At 34.5% G+C, this 19,736-nt stretch overlaps 1 protein-coding gene, 1 non-coding gene and 1 pseudogene across 2 annotated transcripts; all 3 read left to right on the top strand.

Annotated features, from left to right (window-relative positions):
• Positions 1–9,812: 9,812 nt before the first annotated feature.
• On the top strand, positions 9,813–14,972 carry LOC11436410 (pyruvate decarboxylase 2). The gene is made up of 7 exons (XM_003614175.4): positions 9,813–10,433; positions 10,951–11,114; positions 11,189–11,839; positions 12,065–12,182; positions 12,346–12,534; positions 12,669–12,861; positions 14,611–14,972. The coding sequence occupies exons 1-6, from the start codon at positions 9,903–9,905 to the stop codon at positions 12,837–12,839; spliced, it is 1,824 nt and encodes a 607-aa protein (XP_003614223.1). The 5' UTR covers positions 9,813–9,902; the 3' UTR covers positions 12,840–12,861; positions 14,611–14,972.
• Positions 13,409–14,502, top strand: LOC120580499 (pyruvate decarboxylase 2-like; annotated as a pseudogene).
• Positions 14,973–18,983: 4,011 nt separating the features above from the next.
• Positions 18,984–19,090, top strand: LOC112422251 (small nucleolar RNA R71). The gene has a single exon (XR_003012618.1). It is a non-coding gene; the product is annotated as a small nucleolar RNA R71 (small nucleolar RNA).
• Positions 19,091–19,736: the final 646 nt, after the last annotated feature.

Below are 19,736 nucleotides of genomic sequence, written 5' to 3' on the forward strand. Positions count from 1 at the left end.
TCGTCTAGCTAACTGAAACAATTACCTCCATGGTAGATTAGTGTTATCTAAAGGGGATAAGCCTTTATCATCTAAAGACTTACACGCTAAACTCTCGCATTTGTGGAAACATCTTGATCAATGGAAGATGATTCCTATGAATAGGGTTTTTTTGAATTTCGCTTCTCATCCGCTGATGATCTTAGAAGTGTATGGTCGAATGGCGCTTGGAACTTGAAGCCCGGAGTGTTACGCTTATCGCGTTGGTCTCCGGATTTTAATCCCTCTAATCAGACTCAAACCAATAGTCAGGTATGGGTACGATTTCATTATCTTCCACTGGAATATTGGCAAGATAGAATCCTTTTTGAGATCGCTGGGGCCATTGGTACGCCTATTATAATTGATGAGAATACTAGAAACAATTCATTTGGTCATTATGCTCGTGTTCTAGTAGATATCAATTTTGCTGGATTTATCCCGGATACTTTGTGTGTTGAAAGAGCTAATTTTGCTTTTGACATTGAGATTGAGTATGATAATCCTCCATACTTTTGTTTCACTTGTAATTCTATTGGTCATTCAATGGATCATTGTAAAAAAGATCATGCCAACAAAATTGCTCGTGAAAAGATGTCCACTAAAGATAATCTTGTTAAGAATATCCCTAAAAGGCATTTGCAAGGCTGTAGTATTGTGGCTAATATTGTGGCTGATGAAGATCCTATTATTCGTGACATAATGAGGTCTAAGGAAGTAACAACTAATGTGTTGGTGGGTGATGTTATAAACCTTGAGGAAGAACTATATTCTAGCACTTCCGTTGAGGCAATTCAGGTTCAATCAACACCTGTTGAAGGTATGACTGAAACACAAGGTGTAGACCAACAAAGCAACAAATTTCCTGATATGCGCATAGTTGGTTCTTGGAGTGACGCTGTGACAGACTTAGACTATAATCAAGATCCCCCATCTTGGTATGGTTTAGGTTCTTCCAATGTCATGGTTTCTAAAGAGGTTTTAAATCCTAACATTGCTCATGATTTGGAGATTTTGCGACCATATTTGAAAGGCAATGATGCTTGTGCAAGTGTGCCTCAGGTTTATACTGATGAGGAAGAAAGAGAGGCAGCTATCAACTACTTGAAGAACCGTTCTGTTGCTGAAGATGAGCCTTTTATTGAGGTGTCTAAGTCTAAGAAAAAAAAGGTGCAGAAACATTTTCAGGTTCATAACACTCGTTCCAGGGGCAGCCCTCCGAATTGATTTGAGTTTCATCTGTGGGTTTTGTTTCTCTCCTTGCTATCTTTTGGTGCTTTTTATTTTCTTTCTTGCTTTGTTTTTCTTGGTTTTCTTTTTCTTTGTTTGAGAAGGTTTTGGTTTATGCCCCCTTCTCCTTTTGTTTTTGTTTCTCTTTATCTATATATTTCTAGAGTGGTGCAGTTGGTTCACCATCTGCACCTCTTTTTACTTAAAAAAAAAAAAAAATTTAAATTCGTGATTTTTTTTATTTAAATTTTTACATTGTTTATGTTGTTTAAAATATTTTTTTTTATTATTATTATTTCAGGTCCGTAAGGTGCGTTACGTAAAAGTCATTAATCATGGGGCTAAGATTTTGAATCTCCGACGTCCACACGATAATCAGGATTGATTTTAGTTTCCGCTTAGGGATAGTGGTCTACATGATTTGGTTTACACGAGCTACGACATTGTGCCTCATGCTTTGCTGATGACTTTATGTGAGAGGTAGCATACGAAGACTAGCAGCTTTCACAAGCCCTTGGGGGAGATGACCGTTACTTTGGATGATGTCGCATGTCTTTTGCATATTCCGATTGAAGGACGAATGTTGAGCCATCCAAGGAAGATATATCGGACTGATGGAGCAGATCTGATGGTGAGACACTTAGGTGTGACGCAGGCGATGGCAGTGAAAAATTGCAATGAAGAGTATGGTTTCTTTAGAATTGGTTTACGAATTGGTTTCTTTAGGCTATGGAATCTAATTACTTCCTTAATATAATTTCTTAATGGAACAAAAAGGACAATATGTTGACCAATTGACCACCTTTAGCAGTTGATTTATGGTAGCTAATTAATTTCTTAATATAAAACTTACAAAGTACAACCTTACAAAAGTAGGAAAGTACGTCCTCATGAATTTAAATTAGTTGGTAGGAACAATGCATAAAAAATGTAAGGTCCGGGCTTCGAATCCCGACCACCACAAAAAAAAAAAAAAAAACACATTCACAAACAAATTCTGAATTTACTTTCAATCCTAATACTTTTGAATTGAACTTTATTTGGATAAAAATGATTTATAATTAAAATATCTTTATTTAATTTTTACTTTAATAATAATTTGACACAATTATTCAAAAAGGACATATTTCATTTAATAATATTCTTAATATATTTTTAATTCAAATAAATTGAAAATTAAAGTTTTGTCTAGAAAATGATTTTTTTTGAAAGAGTCTACAAAATGATTTACTTTTGTCCTATTTAATATTTAAACTTTTTGACGATATATTTGCTATATATTTGATGGAAATTATATGCCGGCAAATCGTCCTGTCTTTGCGTCTTATTATTGTTTGCCTAAGAATTATCCATGACGATTCATCTTTGCTTTGAATGTGACAGGACCTTCAAAAGTGTTTGTGATTTGAATGCCCATCGAATGATGGAATGTGAAATTGACACACGCTGCAATAAATGTGGTCAATTATGCTCATCTTCGATTTCATGTGCTCTGAAGATATGTGAACCACCAAAACCGCCAACAGATTTTGTGTGTCTTTTTTGTGGTAGTGTATTTCCTACTTCGGAAGAATGTATCAACCACATGACTAATCTTCACTGATTTTAAAAGAATGTACGAACCACATGCTTTATTTTATGTTTTTGAATAAATGAAAGAATGTATGAACCACATGCTTTATGTTATATTTTGAATAAATTTTTGATCATTATTTGATCAATTTACAGTGTTATATTTTAGGATTTTAAATTATATCTATAAGTTTTGTATTAGGTTTTGATATTATAATATTATTAATGGTGGATGTATCAATAAATTAAATAAATATTAATATATAAGTGATCACAACTTCACTAAACATTTTTCATGAAAAAAACTTCAGACGTCATTAATCTGAAAACCAAATAAGACATACAAATTTTATATCCTTTCAAAAAAAAAAAAAAAACATACAAATTTTATAATGCAGCGTATTTTCCTTTATTTTATTTTATTTTATAAACTAACAATTCCAGTTAAAGGAATTAAAAATATATGTTTGAAGTCAAATCACGAGTTTATGAGTCAAACTAATTTTTTATTTCTTTGGTTAAGATCCACATGATTCAAACTCTATTAGCAAAGTAACTAAAATTAATTGTGAATACATCAAAGGTTCAAATTAATTTATCAATATATCTCAATGTGATGTAAAATTTATGGGTTTATCTTCGTTTTAACGGTAAATATTGATGAAAGATGTGACTTTAATTTTATATAAAGAAACAAATTTTTATCATTAGAGTGTCGTCTGATTCTCCTGAAATATGTCATGTCCTCTCTTCCGATTTACTTTCTTTCCTTCTTCAAGGCTCCCCGCATGTATAATTTCTTCTATTAAATCTATTTTTAACTGATTTTTTTTTTTTTTTTTTTGGGGGGGGGGGGGGGGGGGGGGGTGGGTGGGTGGGGGTGAGGACTTTGGGAAAATATCTTGGGTTGGATGGGACACGGTTTGTTTACCTAAGGAGGTTGGGGGGTTAGGAGTGCGGAGGTTACGTGAATTTAATATCTCATTGTTAGGGAAGTGGTGGTGAAGGATGTTAGTTGGCAGAGATGGCATGGGGTATCAAGTCTTAAAGGCTCGGTATGGGGAGGAGGGAGGCCATTTGATGGAAGGGGGGGGGGGGGTGGTGTGTGATTCCTCTATGTGGTGGAAGATGATGCACGCTATACGGGCGGGTGTGGGAGAGGGAGTGAGGAGTTGGTTCGATGCGCGGAAGACAATATTTGCGTGGGTGGGTGCGGTTCACAAGAGACCGCGGATCACCTTCTCTTTCGTTGCGACACTTTTAGCAGCGTGTGGTTCACGGTGTTGCAGTGGTTTCGTCTCTCTTTTGTTGCTCTTGATGGCTGCCGGGATCATTTCACTCATTTTGGTCATATAGCGGGGCTACGACGTTCGTCTTATTCGTTCATTCAGCTAATCTGGATGGCTTGTGTTTGGGTTATTTGGAAGGAACGAAACAACAGAGTTTTTCATCAGAAGATTACAAATTCTCAAACCTTAGCTGACAAAGTTAAACTGCTATCTTTCCAATGGCTAAAAGCAAATATGCAATCTTTTTTTTTAGTTATCATGACTGGTGGCTGCACCCTTTGTTATGTATGGGTGTCAGGTTGTAATCTTCCTGTTCGGTACTTTTTATTTTTTTGGTGTTTGTTGTTGATGCACCTGTGATTTGACATTGTATTTTTTAGTGGTGATTATCTTTTGCACACCTTGTGCGGGATGAATCACCACATATAATCTAAATATTCCATTTTGCCTTGTTCAAAAAAAAAAAAAAAAGTGATTTTTTCCTCCAAAGGAGATAAATTTGTCCACCGAAATTAACATTATCGATAATCAAACTTAAGACTTTTGAGAGGAGTATAATTTAAGGTCTCAATTTAAAGCCACTTGACCAACCCAAATGGGTTATAAAAATAAGCAACTTTTTCAACTTGTAGTGTTCTATTCCAATGCATTAATCTTTTATTAACACATTCATAAATAGACAAAGTAAAATCAAAACAAAATCACAAAAAAATAATACTATGTTTTATAAATTCTAAGCCATGAAAAGAAATAAATTAATACTAAAAAAGGAATGTCATATGTTCATGATCGGCGCTAGTACGCCCAATTCCGTGAAGCCGTGTGGATCAATCCCATGAAATAAGGTACAACATCCTGAGTGAGCACGTTAGTTTCAGTACGCACCACCACACTAAAATACGCCCCCGTGCTTGTAGCACTGTACACGTGGCCTCCAACTATTCCCTGATGAGGCGCCACATTTCACAGAAGCTGTTAGTGTCTCATTCTTCTATATAAAGGTGATTCAACGTCACCTTCAAACTACGATTCATTTTTCACGCATTGTTACACATTCAACCTCATTTCCTACACTGACTTGAACATTGATGTGCTAACATGCCTGTAAGCACCTTTTGCTCCGTGTGAAGACTGCACCGCCTCCATTCCGAAACACTGCATATCACCGTTGCCTTTATCTGATCATTATTTGAGATATCACCATCATTTATTAATTTTCTTTAACACAATATGTCGTGAAAAATAATTGTATGCATTATCTTGATCAATAAGTACTATATTAATTTGTTATTTAAATAAATAACTATATTTATTTCTAATTATTTTGATTTAAAGTGTCTTAGGGAGGTAGCTATCATTGGTAAAAAAAATCAAATGTCTCATCGTAAACTCGATAATTAGTCGTATAGTAGATCTAAAGGTCTTACAATCCTAATTACAATGCCCTAGACAAAAACTAATAAGGAACTTTTTTTAAAAAAAAAATCCTAAAATTAAACTATCAATCATTTCTCTCTTTTGATAAATGTGAAAATAAAATTTAGGTCAAATACCTCCCCGGATCTTTTAAGTTTCATGTTTGTTTAAAATAGATCCTTTAAGTTTCTAAGGTTGCAGATAGGTCCTTTAAGTTTTGAGTTTGTTTTGGATAAGTCCTTTAAGTTTCTAAGGTTTCAGATAGGTCTTTTAAGTTTCGAGTTTCTTTCAGATACAATTGGATGGATACAATTGTATTAACATAACACATAATTTCTACTAATAAATTCTTTAACCATTACCTTTAGGACACTGGTTAGCAAACCCTTTTAAAACTATTGGGGAGTTAGTCACTTTAGTCCCTGAATGTGAAAGGAGTAGTCGCTTTAGCCTCTGGATGCAGAGAAATTGCAAAACAGTCTTTGAATGTAGACTCTGTTGGTCAATTTCAAGGACTAAAGTGACGAACAGAGTTTACATTCAAAAACTAAATTAACTAACAGAGTCTGCATTCATGAACTAAATTGACTAACGGAGTCTATATTCAAAAACTATTTTGCAATTTATATTCGAGGACTAAAATCACGACTCGTTTCCTATCAAGAACTAAATGACTGATCTCCCAAAACTATGCATACTCCGCATTACCCAAGCAAACTTTTGGTGGTACCTTTTTATGAGGTGACAAGAGTCACATGAAGTCTAAAATATGGTCTAATTCAGCAGACAAATTAGTGGACAGCAGCTGCAATCATGGTAAGAGTTCCTTCTTGGAATCTTTGCCTGCCACATGAGAGACAACGCGTTGCACATTCTCATGCATGCATCAACGGGTTTCACATGAATACCTTTAAATTCAATTCCAACGTCCCAATTGATCAAACACCGCTAAAAGAAATTGGTTTAGCTGGTCAAAATATTAATTTAGTCGATGAAAAGTCGGAAATTTAATTGTCAATGTAACTATTTTTTTTTTTTGAGCAAATGTCGTGTAACTATTTAAACTTAGGATATTAACAATTTTTAAAGTATCTCTGTGAGTTTAGCTTAGTTGGTAGGGACATTATATAATTTATGCAGAGGCTGGGGTTCGAAATCCGGACACCCCATTTCTCCACCTTTAATTGTGTGAACTACAACCACAAGACTACAAGACAAAAAAGAAAATTTCAAAGTACGGTTAATACTCACTCTACAAGCCTTATCGAATGTTTAGTTCAGTTGTAACAAAAATTGATTTTAGGTAAATACTTTTATAAAACTGTTTTGTTTTCTCTCAAAAAGAAAAACTGTTATGTTTAAAAATGAGTCGAAGATAAAATAATTTGTCTTATTGCTACATTTATATGAAAGTCAATTTAAATTTTAACTGTGTATAAAAATCAATTCTTTGGTAAAAAAACTAAAAATTCTAACTTCAATCAAAATCTTGTTAAAAAAATCAATTAAAATCACTTATTCATGTAAAATTTTTATTCTTTTAATGATTGAATTAAAATTAATTTTACTAGAAAGTAATTAAACTTATCAGAATCAATTCAACACCTTCTAAATTAATTTTGATTCGTATAAAAGTAGAACCAAATATTCATGGTGGATTATAAAAACTCTAGTCAATAAAACTTTTGTTTATAAAGTAAAAATTAATAAAAAAAACCCGCTGACTAACTTTATTAGTTTTTAATTAATTCAATTACCATCAACTATCTTTCCTGGTATGGTATATACCCTCCAAAGTTCAAACCAATGGACTCACTTTTTTTGCATTCTATAGCTGTTTCTGTTTCCTTTTACTAATTGGTTTCTTTAGCCCATGGAATCTAATCTAATTACTTCCAAACTCGTATCACTGCCATCAAAAAGGACAATCTGTCTGACCGATTGACCACTTTTGACACTTGATTTAAGGTAGCTAATTAATTTCTTAATATAATTTTTTTGTGCAACAAGTTTCTAGTTACAAAGTACAACCGCGCAGAAGTAGGAAAACACGTTCACAAACAAATTTTGAATTTTGTCATACTTTTGAATTAAACTTAATTTGTACAAAAATGTTTTATAATTAAAATATCTTTATTTACTTTTTATTTTAATAATAATTTGACACAATTATTAAAAAAAAAAGGACATATTTCATTTAATATATTGCCTTATATATATTTTCAGTTCAAATAAATTAAAAAATTTAAATTTTGTCTAGAAAATTATTTATTTTAGTCAAATTTAAAATAAAAACTTTTGACGATATATTTGCTATATATTTGATACAAATTGTATGCCGGAAAATCGTCAAGTCCTTGTTTAGTATTAATTTGGTTTAGAAAAATATTCATTTCAGTCAATTTAATATAAAAACTTTTGACGGTATATTTGCTATATATTTGATACAAATTGTATGCCGGCAAATCGTCTAGTCCTTGCTTCTTAGTATTAACTTTGTTTAGAAAAATATTTATTTCAGTCAATTTAAATAAAAACTTTTGACGATATATTTGCTATATATTTGATACAAATTGTATGCCGGCAAATCGTCCGGTCCTTGCTTCTTAGTATTTTTGCTTAAGAATTATCCATGACGATTCATGCCTGCTTTGAATGTGGTAGGACCTTCGGAAGTGTCTGTGCTTTGAATGCCCATCGAATGATGCAATGTGAAATTGACACACGTTGCAATCAATGTGGTCAACTATGCTCATCTATGATTTCTTGTGCTAATCATAAGAAGACCTGTGAAGCACCAAAACCGCCAAAATATTTGAAGTGTATCTGTTGTGGTAGGGTATTTTCTACTTCGAAATAATGTATCAACCACATGGCTAATCGTCAGTGATTTTGAAAGAATGTACGAACCACATGCTTTATGTTATGTTTTTGAAAAAATGGAAGAATGTATGAACCACATGCTTTATGGTATATTTTTGAATAAATTTTTGATCATTATTTGATCAATTTAAAGTGTCATCGTTTAGGATTTTTAAATTATATCTATGAGTTTTATATCAGTTTTGATATTATACTATTATTTATGGTGCATGTATCAATAAATTAAATAAATATTTACTATATAAGTGATCACAACTTCACTAAACATTTTTCATGAACAAAAAACTAAACTAATCGTTAATCTAAAATCCACATAAGACATACAAATTTTATAATGCACCATATTTTCCCTATCTTTTTTATAAACCAACAAATCCAGTTAAAGGAATTAAAATATAAGTTTGAATTCAAATCACGAGTTTATGAGTCAAATTATATTTTTATTTTTTTGGTTGAAATCCTCATGATTCAAACTCTGGAAATACATCAAATAGTCAAATTAATTTATTTTTATATCTCAATGTAATGTAAAATTTATGGTTTACCTTTGTTTTAACGTTTAATATTTATGAAATAAATGCCTTTAATTTTATATAAATATAAGTGATTTTTTTTGAAGAAAATAAATTAACCCACTAAAATTAACACTATCGAAAATCGAACTTAAGACCTTTAAAAAAAGCACAATTCAAGGTCTCAATTCAAAGTCATCCGACCAACCCAAATGGATTATAAAAATAAGCAATTTTTTAAGAAAAAATAAGCGACTTATTGAACACGTAGTGTTATGTATTATTATTATTCTTTCAATAACGTGACAGAGCAAAATCAAAACAAAATCACAAAAAAATAATATGTTTTTTTAACACAATATGTCGTGCAAAATAATTTTGTCCAGTAACTTGATCAACATGTACTATATTAATTTCCCCTAAAAAAAGTACTAAATTAATTTGTTATTTAAAAGAAAGACTATATTAATTTGTAATTATTTTGATTTAAAGTGTCTTAGGAAGGAAGAATTTAGATAAACGTCTAGAAAAAAAACGAACTGTAATTTTTTTTTTTTCTTTCTAGAAATTCAAATTTCCCTCTTAAAATATACTTTTTATTTTATTTCAACATGTCCAAAAAAAAAAAAGCCAATGCTAAACTAATTTTCTCTAAAAAAAACACAATTATTTTTTTTGTCAAAAATAAATAACAACCAAATTCAAAATCCTCAAAAATAATTTGCTTAAAAAAACCTCAATAATAATTAGCAAAAACAGAAAACAGCACCTAGTAATATGACCCACAATATCTCATATTAATGTAATTTCCTCTCTCCCAAGTTAATTTTTTTTAACCTCTCTCCCAAGTAAACAATAAATCTCCCTACTATAAATTCTCTCCATCTTCAAGTCAAATCTCACTCACAAACAAACACAAACACAAACATTTTTCAAAACCTCACACACATCAAAAAACTTTCTCTCTCTCATTTTTTTCAACATGGACACAAACCTAGGATCCCTCGAAGCATGCAAATCACCATGCAACGACATAATAACAACACCTTCATCAAACGGCACTGTTTCCACAATCCAAAAATCCCCCTCAACCCAATCCCTAGCTTCATCTGAATCAACCCTAGGCAGCCACTTAGCTCGGCGACTAGTGGAAGTCGGTATCACCGACATCTTCACCGTCCCTGGTGACTTCAACCTGACGTTGCTCGACCACTTGATCGCTGAACCGAAGCTGAAAAACATCGGTTGCTGTAACGAACTTAATGCTGGATATGCTGCTGATGGATATGCAAGGTCTAGAGGTGTGGGAGCTTGTGTTGTTACATTTACTGTTGGTGGGTTAAGTGTGATTAATGCAATTGCTGGTGCTTATAGTGAGAATTTGCCAGTGATTTGTATTGTTGGTGGACCAAATTCTAATGATTTTGGGACTAATAGAATTCTTCATCATACTATTGGTTTGCCTGATTTTAGCCAGGAACTTAGGTGTTTCCAGACTGTTACTTGCTACCAGGTCCAAATCTCAACTCAATCTCTTTTTTTCTATTTTGATTTTTTTATTCTTTGCTACTATAGGTATGAAAATGTATTTTTTATATACAATGATATTAATATATGAAATACTACAGGAAAAAATAGTGACACTGACATATATAGGTGGACCCTGGTAATAATAATTTTATAAAATTGAAATAATTTAGTGCAACTATATGTATTATAGTTGTGATTCTTGATATTATAATTGGACTTTCAAAAATAGTATTATAATATGATTGGCATGTGAATATAAGTTGTTCGTGTTAAGTATACTAAATTTGTCTTTTTATAATTTAGTGCTTAAATATGTATTAGAAAAGTAAAATCAATATTTTGCTAAGTATAAAAGTTAAACATTGCAATCATGTGATTGCTCAATTTAAGTGGTGTCCATTTGAAAAGCTATGCTTTCTTGATATGATTCGGTTTACTATTTGGAGTTTAATGTTTTCTGAAGTGTTAAATTGGTTTATGTGTACTTGGTTTGATTATAGGCTGTGGTCAACAACTTGGAAGATGCACATGAAATGATTGACACTGCAATCTCAACAGCACTGAAAGAAAGCAAGCCTGTTTATATAAGCATAAGCTGTAACTTAGCTTCCATTCCTCACCCTACTTTCAGCCATGAACCTGTTCCATTTTCCTTGTCTCCAAAGTAAGATTTTACTTCATAATTTATGTATATTTGTTTGATATTTTTAGTTTAAATCCAATAACAACTTTTGACAGATTGAGTAATCCAATGGGATTAGAGGCAGCAGTGGAAGCAGCTGCAGAGTTTCTCAACAAAGCAGTGAAACCGGTACTAGTAGCCGGTCCAAAACTAAGAGTAGCGAAAGCATGTGAAGCTTTTATTGAGCTAGCTGATAAAAGTGCTTATCCATATTCAGTCATGCCATCTGCCAAAGGACTAATTCCTGAGGATCACAAACATTTCATTGGAACATTTTGGGGTGCAGTGAGCACTGCATTTTGTGCCGAGATTGTGGAATCGGCTGATGCATACCTATTTGCTGGACCTATTTTCAATGATTACAGTTCTGTTGGATACTCACTTCTTTTGAAGAAAGAAAAAGCTATTATTGTTCAGCCTGATAGGGTTGTGATTGGAAATGGTCCTACATTTGGGTGTGTCTTGATGAAGGATTTTCTTAGCGCGCTCGCGAAGCGTCTTAAGAGGAACAATACTGCTTATGAGAATTATTTCAGGATTTTTGTTCCTGAAGGTTTGCCGGTGAAATCTGAACCTAGAGAGCCTTTGAGGGTTAATGTTCTTTTTCAACATATTCAGAATATGTTGTCGAGTGAAACTGCTGTTATTGCCGAGACAGGGGACTCATGGTTTAACTGCCAAAAGCTGAAATTGCCAAAAGGATGCGGGTAAGTAGTAGCTTATTAAATTTGATTTTTGGTATTGGTCATCAAAATTTTAAATCATGTTTATATTCCAATCTTTGACATTCCAGAGAATTGTAGTTAAGGTCACATATGCATCAAAAACTTTGATTTTTCACTACAAGTCGCGATCACATTTTTTTTCTTCTTCAAAACCTTGTTAAGTTATTGTTTTTGTAGCATATTTTGATAAAAAGAACTTGTTTACAGTTATGAGTTCCAAATGCAATATGGTTCAATTGGATGGTCTGTTGGTGCAACTCTTGGTTATGCTCAAGCTGTTCCGGAGAAGCGAGTGATTGCTTGCATTGGTGATGGAAGTTTCCAGGTTTGTCTTGCACATCATAACTACTTAAACAATATTTCAAATTCAATCACTAAATTTTTTTTTATATAATTTACAAACTTTGCTAGTACATTTTTTCCTCTAAGCTTTTACTTAATTATACTTGAACTGATTAAACCGTTTATGATTTTGAAATTATATGTAGGTGACAGCACAGGATGTTTCCACAATGCTGAGATGTGGTCAGAAGACCATAATCTTCTTGATTAACAATGGTGGATACACTATTGAAGTTGAAATCCATGATGGACCATACAATGTGATCAAGAACTGGAATTACACTGGCTTAGTTGATGCTATCCACAATGGTCAAGGACATTGCTGGACCACCAAGGTAATTAAGCTTCTCAATTAACTATGAAACACAATACTTTCTCAAACACCGGACACGACACAGACACATTTTCATATGAAGTGCTTGTGGAATGCTGATAATGTATCCATTAATTTATGTATTGATTATTGTAGGTCTTTTGTGAAGAGGAGCTTGTTGAAGCAATTGAGACAGCAACAGGACCAATGAAGAATTGCTTATGCTTTATTGAGGTGATTGTTCACAAGGATGACACTAGCAAAGAGTTGCTTGAGTGGGGATCAAGGGTTTCTTCTGCAAACAGTCGTCCTCCTAATCCTCAGTGAACTTCAGAAATTTAAATTTAAGGTATTAGAATAAAGAAATTGAGTTAGCTTTATTAAGCTGAGATTACTTTAAGGATACTTATGTTTGAGGGATATTTTATTTTGTTGGTTATTGAATTGTTTAATTGATTGCATGGTTTCTGTGAAAATTCATTCATATATCCAAAAATTTTAGCACCAATGCTTTTGAACGGTTATTTTATAGGTGTATGATGAAATCTATTATCTACTTTTTTATGGCTATGAGTCATGATATTGTTTTTAGTATGGGATCATGTGTATTTTTCCATGCAAATCCTTGATAATAATTGCTTTATGCACCATGTGGATTGCTCTTCCTTTTATCTCTTGTTGTTTACTTTTGTTTGAATTATTTGCTACCCGCTTGATTTGATTACTTGATATTAATTTGCTCAACACATCAAGTTTATTGTTGGTGTGATTTTCACAACGAATTCACAACACTTTCAAATATAAATAAGTTTTTTTTTTTATTAAGGAATTAGGCTACAAATGAAAATATTATTTTTTATGAACAATTAAAATATTGTTTTGTATAAGTAAATAAATTACATAAAATTACCTAAATTGTTATGTAGCCCGTTTTAGTTTTTTTAAATAAATTTCTAAATTTTGATTCTCAAACACACATACGCGTGCGCGCCCACACACACACATATATATTGCATCGTCAATGTCCTATTTTATTTTACATTAAAAAATTGATTTCTTTACAAAAGGAAAGTTATTTTTTTAATAATCGTTCCAGGGTCATACATATAGAGCTCACAATCGAGTTCATAATCCGCAAAAATAAATAAATTTAATCTTTATTTAGATTTTAAAGATTGAGTAATCAAATAGGATTGGAGGAAGAAGTGAAAGCAGATGAAAATATTTTGGTTTTATGAATTGCTTAACCAAATGGGATTGGAGGCAGTAATGGAAGAAACTGCAGTGTTTCTCAACAAAGCAGTGAATCCAATACTAGTAGCTGGTCCAAAACTAAGAGTAGAAAAAGAATGTAAAGCTTTTATTTGAGGATCACAAACATTTCATTGGAACATTCTGGGGTGCAGTGAGAACTGCTTTCTGTGCCGAGATCATTGAATCGGCCAACACATACCTCTTTACTAGGCCTATTTTCAATGACTGCAGTTAAGTTGGTTACTCACTTCTTCTGAAGAAAGAAAAAGCTATCATTGTTTAACCTGGTAGGGATGTGATTGGAAATGGTCCTACATTTGAGTGTGTTTTGATGCAGGATTTTCTTAGCGCGCTTGCGAAGCGCCTTAAGAGGAAAATACAATACTGCTTATGAGAACTATTTTAGGATTTTTGTTCCTGAAGGTTTGTTTGTGAAATCTGAACATAGAGAGCCTTTGAAGGTTAATGTTCTTTTTCAACATATTCAGTATATGCTGTCCAGTGAAACTGCAGTTATTGCTGAGACATTGGACTCTTGGTTTAATTGCCAAAAGCTCAAATTGCTAAAAGGATGTAGGTAAGTAATAGCTTATAGAAAATTTGGTATAGGTCATAAATTTTTTAAATCACATCTATATTGCGATCTTTGATATTCCTGAGAATTGTATTAAATGCAGCTGACCGCTTATGTGACCTTAATCGCAGTTGCATCGAGGTCACATAGGCATCAAAAACTTTGATTTTTCCCTTCAATAAATCGCGATCAATTTTTTATTTTTCCTTTCAAAACCTTGTTATGTTATAGTTTTTGTAGCATATTTTAACAAAAAGTACTTTTTTACAGTTATGAGTTCCAGATGCAATATGGATCAATTGGATGGTCTGTCGTCGGTGCAACTCTTGGTTATGTTGAAGCTGTTCCGGGGAAGTGAGTAATTGCACATCATAACTACTTAAGAGGAATAATACTGCTTATGAAAATTACTTTAGGATTTTTGAGGGTTAATGTTCTTTTACAACATATTCAAAATATGTTGTCCAATGAACTACTGTCATTGCGGTGACAGGGGACTCTTGGTTTAACTGCCAAAAGCTGAAATTGCCAAAAAAATGTGGGTAAGTATTAAAAAAAATTAAATAAATGGCATAGACATTATTACTTATGTTGACCCATTTTTGCTTACATTTGGGACATAAGGATTATTACTATCCCCCTCTTTTGTCATCTTAAATATCATTCTTTTCATCTTTCTCAGCATAAATACCTTAAAATACAATAAAATTTCCAAAACTTTTTCGCCACAAAGTCACCTAATCCTTATTGTATTGGAAATAAATGGCAACACTTACTCAAGGATTGCAATTAGGTGCTTTTCTGATTGGAGAATTTTCACAATAAAACTTGATGTGGGTATAGCAAGAACACTTACAACACAAGAAATCACTTTCATGTACAAGAAACGACCATTAAAGAGACAACAAAAAATTTATGTCATAATAAAACAATAAAAACAAGCTGCTTATTCATGCCTTTTACAATAAAACACAACAAAAGAAGAAGAAGAAGAAGAAGAAGAAGAAGAAGAAGAAGAAATTTTTATCATTGAGGTCCATATGGAGGACCTTCGAGGTGAAAGTGGTGCATCATGTTCCGAAGCATTTGGTTATTTTCTTCGGATATGCGGTTGCCCCGTTGGACATCATTCCTTATTCCAATTAATTCAACACCTTGCCTTTGTTGCTCGGTGCTTATCCTCTCGACCTCGGTATGCATCCATGCCCATCTTGCATTTTCATTTGTTTCACCTTCATTGTGGTCATGGTGCTCCTCATCATGGTGCAATTGTGCACCTTCCTCTTCTTGGTGCGGGTGTGCACCTTCCACGTCTTCATTAGGCTGTTCTATATGCACCTGTGGGTCATCATCAACATACAACAAATTTTCTTCCACCTCGGTGTTAGTCCGAGATGGGTTAGGCAATAATATCAAAGTGGGCACATTAAGCTTGAGCATATAAACAAAGGGGATTCGAGGTTTTATGAAATTCATAGAGATAAGGGTGTCTATGTTTAGCCTATTGTTTCCCTCAATCTTGTTTATCCCTTGGTCATCACTCACGCCTAGTTGCCTAGCTATGTATGTTATGATACCATCAACTACTATTTCTCCTCGACTATCGGACCTATTTCCTATATGGGAAAGGTAGTCAAGCAAGTAAAAACAAGTGTAAACGGGGTGGTTGTGCAGCATAGCCCAAAGCATGAAGAGTTCATCGCTCCTACTGTTCCCTAATTCACTCCTTCCCCAAATAGTACAAGCCATAACCCTTTGAAGGTACCTAAGTACGGGGTTGTGAATGTTGCTAGCTTTGTTGGCACGTGTGTTAAACTGGTCAAGACCTGTAATTCGCTCCCAAAAGGCGGCCGGTTGATAGTCAACCGACTTTAAATTTTGATTCCAAGAGTCGTGGATGAACCCCGCATTTGCGAAGCCCATCTCATCACAGAAGTGTTGAAGAGACATCTCATAATCAATATTCATAAGCCGGAAAGAAACTCTATGGTTAGGGTTATCAAAATTCAACCTATCTTTCGTAAAAATAATAGAACTTAAAAATTCGTAGGTGAAATTCTCATACCCTCTCATAGGTCTCAACATATCAACCCATCATAACCTTTCTAGCAGATTAAACACATTGTCTTTAAGTCCTAGCTTATTCAAGTCATGGTTATCAGGGTACCTGCAAGGATGTAAAGGTTTAGAGATTAGAATTTTGTACCTATCTCTTTACTTGTTGTCCCTGAAGGTGATGCCATGATTATTGGCTTGTGTTTTCTTCTTTAGGGGAGGGCCCCCTGATGAGTTTGCAACTTCTTTTCCACTTCTCTTTGAAGCCATTGCCTTGACCTTGCTTTTGGTGTGGTGGCGGTGATGGTTTGTCTTTGGGTTGTTTTGGTGGAAAAGGTTGGTTTAGTGATGTGGTGAAGGTTTAAGTGAGTTTTAGGGGTTGGGTTATGGGGATTGGGGAAGAATTTCTGGTTTTTGGGTTAGGTTAATGAGGGTTACGAATTTGGGTGATGTTGTTTGGATGGATGAAATTTGTTTTTGAATGGTGGGTTATGATTGGAATGGTGTTTGTGATTGATTGGGTGGAGAAATTTTGGGAATTGGTGAGATTTTGAGGGGGGTGTGAAGGTTTGAGGTTGTATGGTTATGGAGGTTTTAGAGAGAAGTTTGAAGGTGGAGAGATGTTTGTGGTTGAGAGTGAAGGAAGAAGAAGGCCAAAAGATGTGGTTATACCTACCTGATGATCGGGCACGGCCGTGCCAACCTTAGCACGGGCCGTGCCAACTTTCTGGAATGTGGGGGAGGTTTGGCATTGGCAAGATCTGGCACGGCCGTGCCAATGTGAGCACGGGCCGTGCCAAGGTTCTGGATAGATTGGCTTCAAAATTTTCTGTTTTCTTGAATCATACTCGGATAATTACCTACAAAATAATTAAAAACAAACAACAAAAACAAAACAAAAGCATTTAAATGCGTGGGTTGCCTCCCACGAAGTGCTTCTTTATAGTCATTAGCTTGACGTTAAAGAAAGTGTTCATTAGAAAGGGTCAAAGATATTGTATTGTGTAGATGACGCTAAAAAGCGTTCTTTCACATCATGTTCTTTGACCATATTGCAATAATAAAGGGCGGGACCTTCCTTAACATTTTCGAACTCAAATCCTACCATGTCATCACTCACTTGAAAAACTATCCTACCACTCTTAACATCAACTATAGCACCCGTAGTGGCAACGAAGGGTCTTCCTAGGATCATAGGGCAATCATGGTTTTCCTCGATGTCAACAACCACAAAGTCAGTTGGGATGTATATCCCTTCTATCTTAACGGGGATGTCTTCAACATATCCAGCTATGGGGATAACAGAACGATCAGCTAACTTTAACGTCATCTCGGTAGGTTTCAACTCTCCTATTCCCATCTTTTTAAAGAGGGATAGAGGCAACAAACTAACACTGGCTCCTAAGTCGCACAAGGCTTTGTCAACGGTTTCTTTCCCTATAACACAAGGGATGGCAAAACTACCTGGACCTCTAAGCTTTTGGGGTTGCTTCTTGACGATTGCACTACTTTCCCTAGTTAAAGCTATTGTCTCTTTGTGATCTATAGCCTTTTTCTTTGAAAAAATTTCTTTTAAAAACTTGGCGTATAGAGGCATACGAGACAAAGCTTCAGCAAAGGGAATCTTAATGCAAATCTTTTTAAGTATGTTTAAGAATTTAGCGAATTGAGCCTCCAAGTTGAGCTTAGTAAGCCTTAATGGGTTAAGGGCCTTGTTCTTATCAAGTGGTTTCTCATCTTTCTCACCAAAAAGCCTAGCACTCTCTCCCTTAATTCTTTTGGCTTTAGCAATTGTCTCTTCCAACTTACTACCCCCACAAGAAATGGCGTTGACATGAGCTTTGGGGTTTGTTTCGGGTTGACCAGGAAAGACTCCTGGTGTTTGAGAAGAGGTGGCCACTTGTTGGGCCACTTGGGAGATTTGGGTCTCAAGCATTTTGGTGTGTGTGGCGATAGAATCAACCTTGGTAGTGAGTTTGGAGAGAGAGTCGTTCAGAAATCCCGTTTGGTTTTTCAGTTCTTGAAGATTTTTATTTTGATTAGCTATGCAATTTTCCAACAAAATTTCCAAACTTGATTTCTGACCCACTCTCTGGTTGTTTGTATAGCCAGGTGGTGTAGCTTGTCCATAGGAACCTTGAGGATTTTTGTAAAAATTTTGATTTGGCCTCGTTCCTTGGTTATATTGAGCGTAATTCAGTTGCTCAATATTGACAGCACTACCTAACTGACAATCAACACCGATATGACCGGATATACCACAGATTTCACAAGGAAGGGATGTAGAAGAAGGTGTGACAACATTAACATTAAGTTTTTCAAATTTTTGGGTCAATGCCTCAACCTTAGCAGCAAGGTGGTTATATTCAGAGACTTCGTATATACCTGCCTCTTTCTTAGAGGGAGTAGAAGCGGTGACAACTCTCTCGTTGGTCCATTAGTAGTGATTCTGAGCCATGTCTTCAATCAAGGCATAAGCCTCCGTATAATTTTTGTTCATTAGAGCTCCGCCTGCAGCTGCATCAACAGACATCTTAGTGGTATATGACAAGCTATTATAAAAGGTGTGGACTATAAGCCACTTTTCTAAGCCATGGTGGGGACAAAGTCTAAGCATTTCCTTGAAACACTCCCATGCATCATAGAGAGACTCCCCATCTTTTTGATTGAACCGCGTGATTTGATCTCTTAGTTTAGCGGTTTTAGATGGGGGGAAAAATCGGGCAAGGAATGCTCGCCTCATATCGTCCCATGAAGTGATGGAACCGACTTCTAGGGAATGGAACCAAGCGCTAGCTCTATCCCTTAAGGAAAAGGGAAAGAGATGAAGTCTTACGGCTTCTTGGTTCTCTTTTATGGTGCCATTGAGTCTAAGGAAGGAAGAAATATGGAGATTTGGATCCTCAGTGGGTGATCCAGAAAACTGATTTTGCTGCACCAAATTGAGTAGTGCAGGCTTGATTTCGAAGTTGTTACCCTGAACCGTTGGGTACACGATAATAGCTTGTGGCTCTTCCGTTGAAGGAGTAGCATACTCTTTGAGAGTGCGTTCAGCCATAGCAGTATTATTTTGTGCCTCTCTCTTTTTCTTATGCAAATATCTTTCGATCTCAGGAATAAATTCTACGAGACTCTTACATCTTCGCATAAGAAATCGAGAACCCAAGAAGTTAGTGGTAATACAAAGAAAAAAACAGAAGAAAAGAGGGATAGAAAAGAGTTCTAATCACAAAGAAAGAGTTAATCAAATTAGTTTACTCCCTGGCAGCGGCGCCAAAAACATGATGAGATAAAACTGCAAGTGCACGGTCTTACCGAAGTAGTATAAAAAGAGTATCGTT

The sequence above is a fragment of the Medicago truncatula genome, chromosome 5 (genome assembly GCF_003473485.1).
Source record: "Medicago truncatula cultivar Jemalong A17 chromosome 5, MtrunA17r5.0-ANR, whole genome shotgun sequence".
Taxonomy (NCBI): Eukaryota; Viridiplantae; Streptophyta; class Magnoliopsida; order Fabales; family Fabaceae; genus Medicago; species Medicago truncatula.